The sequence below is a fragment of the Crocodylus porosus genome, unplaced genomic scaffold (genome assembly GCF_001723895.1).
Source record: "Crocodylus porosus isolate Cpor-Errol unplaced genomic scaffold, CroPor_comp1, whole genome shotgun sequence".
Taxonomy (NCBI): domain Eukaryota; kingdom Metazoa; phylum Chordata; order Crocodylia; family Crocodylidae; genus Crocodylus; species Crocodylus porosus.
In genome coordinates this window covers 12,190,351-12,193,993 of record NW_017728936.1, presented here as the reverse complement: position 1 = coordinate 12,193,993, position 3,643 = coordinate 12,190,351, and the positions used below count along the sequence as shown (strand labels likewise).

General features: G+C 48.3%; 1 protein-coding gene across 2 annotated transcripts in view; it reads right to left on the bottom strand.

The window, feature by feature from the left end:
• Nucleotides 1-3,643, bottom strand: part of HMBS (hydroxymethylbilane synthase) — an 18,419-nt gene that overhangs the window by 8,540 nt on the left and 6,236 nt on the right. For both annotated transcript variants that reach the window (XM_019547156.1, XM_019547155.1), the window contains exons 3-7: nt 3,333-3,405; nt 2,508-2,557; nt 2,355-2,410; nt 1,084-1,161; nt 208-285 (exon numbers count right to left, since the gene is read on the bottom strand). In XM_019547156.1, coding sequence (XP_019402701.1) covers nt 208-285; nt 1,084-1,161; nt 2,355-2,410; nt 2,508-2,557; nt 3,333-3,405 — 335 coding nt within the window. The remainder of the gene's footprint in view (nt 1-207; nt 286-1,083; nt 1,162-2,354; nt 2,411-2,507; nt 2,558-3,332; nt 3,406-3,643) is intronic.

The following is a 3,643-nucleotide window of genomic DNA, read 5'->3' as shown; positions in this document are numbered from 1 at the left end:
CAGACCACCCAGACCGGGGCCTGCACATTAACTCCTCAAGGCCTACTTGAGGCCTGCAAACTAGCAGCTGGACAACCCTGAGCTACATCACGGCTGTACTGGGCCCCTGGGCTGTGCTTTGTGCCTTTCCTCCCAGCCTGCACAGAACTTTGAAAACAGAAAGTGCCAGGAATTCGTTTGGAGAACTCATTCATTCCCTCTGCTCACCTCTTGTCAGGGAGGGCACGGAGTGTTTTCCCACAGCTCTTCGGATGAAACACAACAGCATCATGTGGGTTTTCCCTTCTGGAAAGAAAAACAGTATAAACACAACATTATTTAGTGGGAGGCTACAAAAGCGAGACGGTTCCAATCTGTGGTGGAGTTGTCTCCACCAAGTTTCATTATTTTCAGAAACAAAGAGCACTTTTTCCCGTCCCCATTTTAAATCCCTGCAAACGCAGACATCGCAAAGATGCCAACTCTGCAACTCTGCTTCTCCCCTCACCCGGTGCGCAGTCCGCCCCCACTGCAGAGCGGGGCCCGCAAATGGCCCCCCACTCTGCACCGCCCGCTATGACCCCTTGATCGGACAGCATAACTGGCTCTCAACAGCTCCGAGTCCTGACGCACCCTTCTCAATGCACCCACTCCCATGTCAAGCAGAAGGGTGGTGAATTAAACAATACTGGGCCTGTCCACTGACGACTGGAGCAAGATCGAGTAAGCTCAGAATGCCAGAGACATCTTACCAGAATAATTTCAGGGGCTACTGGAATGAACTAGATTCAAACTGGTGATTTAGTGTGAAAAGTTTCCTATCCCACTGCCAACCGCTTGCACCACTCAAGTTTCTCACAGGGGGCTGTTAGCCATAAATACAGCCTCTCCCCTTCCAGCGACCCACAACGGCTGTAATCTGACAGTGCCAGGGCAGCGAGGAAGGAACAGAAGGAAGCAAACCTGACTGACCCCCTTGACGGTGTTACTGGTATGGGCCAGACCCGCTAGGAACAGTTCTTGCAGCACCAGTGCCTTCTTTACAATGCAAAGGCACAGAACAAAGAAGTCTAGTGGAAATCAGGCATCTCAACCCACACTTACTTGCAGATGGCACCAATAGTAAAGCCAGGGAGAAGCGATGTTGGCAGGTCCTTCAAGGAGTGAACCACCAGGTCAACTCTAAAAATCATCCGAGAAGACAAGTTAAAGCACAGAGGTGGAGAACGAGCCATGGGACACCTGCAACTGCTTGCAGATGGCTGACCCGTTAAATTCCACATAGGGCTTTGTTTTAGAGGAAGAATATGATAGAAGGACTCCTGGATACTATGCCTAGTTCTTGTACCGATTCACTACGCAGTCTTGGGCAGGTCAACTGTCTGTACCCCAGGTTTCCTGTCTGTAAAACTGGGATATCTTCGCCAGGGAGAGGCTGCATCATAAATACTTGCAATGTGTATTCAGGAGGAGAGCCGGAGAAGCCCAAGCACATTGCAAAGGCACCTATTCATCTTGTAATGCCTCCTCTCAATGGAATTACACACTCTAAAAAGTTAAAGAACTAACATATGATAGACAGTTATCACATGCTAACATTTCATACCTCCAAAAGAGCAAATCAGTGAAAGGGGCAACTGTAAGCACCTGAATTCTATGGGATGCTTTTCACTACTGTTAATGGGAGCTGGCCGGATCGATGCCAACAACCTAAAAGAGAATCTTGAATTTTAGTCCAATTTCCATTATATTCCTCTAGCTGCACGTACCCCTCTCAGCTTATCTGGAATAGGAGGGAAAAAGCAGAAGTCTCCCCGTGCTACATTCTGCATCTGAACTTCACTTTCCTACAGAAACAGGTCACTGCAGAAAGGGATGCAACCACCTGTTCAGATTCCTTTGCACAGTTGTTAGTCAATACAATCAGCAAGAAGGGATGTTTTAGGAGCTGCTTATTGTTAACAACAAGTCACAAACTTCTATAGAAAGTCCTAGATGCAAAGTGCGCGTGGCAACCAGTAATATACACAGGGCACATGATACAGATACTTTAGAAAACAGTGCTGGCTTGGAGAGCACGAACATCACTGCCCCAACAAATTCTCCTGCTGCCTGGGAAGGAGATGGAGACTTGTCAGGATGAGTTCCTCCCACAGCTAAAGGTAGCTGAGGCAACAGCACACAAGGAGACGGGACCTTTCACAGGCCTGTCCCACTGTCCACATGTTCTAAAAGTTATTTGAATTATGAAGAGACCACAGGAATACATGTGCTTGTCTGGATTTCAGATGCAGAGAGGAAATGCAAAGAAGCCATATGATTTGCCCAGACCTTTTCCAGGCCTGGGGGAAGCAAGAAAAGGGCTGGGCTCTTACTCGTTTCTTTCTAGTGCATTTTCCAGCTCTTTGGTAAAAAGGCTCTTCTCCCCGATCTAAATGGAGATGGAAGAACACAAAGCTCATTAGGGACCCACCACAGCCTTATCAAATGCAGTCACTCTTGGTACAAAGGAGGAAGAGGCCACTTACCTTGGAAAGAGCCGTGTCCAGAATCTTATCTCCAGTCGTTGACATGGCAACTATTCAAAGAGAGAGGTGCATAATTCTTGTTAAGGGCAGAGGTATGGCAATTCACACAGGCCTGGTCTCTGGGAGTCCCTGCACAACATTCAGCAGAGAGTGCCAAGCTCCTCCACTCTAGTGAAGGCATTAAAACAGGATCCAAGTGGGAATAAATCAAGTTAAGTACTGGAAACATTGTGCACTGGGCAGTAGTAAAGATCAGGCCTACCATGTGTGTGTTTCTTTATACCCAAGGGTACAGAAGGAAAATAAACCAGACGTGGCAGCTGTTGATAGGTACATCTGAGCAGATGAGGCTGAAGTGAGGTAATTCCATTGTTAATGAAGCAACTGGCTTCATTGTTAATGAAGCAAATGGCTTTGTGCCCCTTATCTGGCCTTGCTGCTGATCCCAAGCAGGTGGAAGTTGGCACCTCCTCAACAGTGATGGACTGGGCTCTAGTGCTTCCTGCTTACTCCTCAGTTTCGAGTTTGCAGACGAACAACATTTCAGACCAGTACGAGACAGGAAGGTGCCTAGGTCACACATGCCCGAACGCAGGCAGACCCACAGAATTCTCCAAGAGGAACAGCAATGCCATCTGCAAGGCCTGGTGAGCATCGGAGCAGTTCCTGGATTCTAGGCTCCTTCCTCATCACATATTAGCAGCCTCTGCCTAGTTACATGATCAGAACTAGGAACTGACAAGAGTTCCTTACCAGATGCAGAAACTGTCACACTGCTTATACCCCATTCGCCCCACCCACTCCCTGTTTCTGAGGAGCACTTACCTATCTCAAAGCGAAGGCCAGGGTACTGCCTGCAGAGCATCTCGACCACACTGTCAGTCTGAATCCGAGCCAGCTGCAGTTAAACAGAAGGCAAAACCCTACATGCAATGCTAAGTGAGGCAGAGACAGAGACAGAGACACGTACTTGCCTACGACTGGGCAAGCTGTAAGGATGAAACTACCCAGGGCCATGCTTGGGTGAATGGCATTAGGGAAGCACAGAGATTTTCTTGCTTACACTGAAAGGCAAGTCAAACTATTCTGGACAGCGCTAACGATCACCAGATCATTAGATGCAGGGGTAGCAGTGG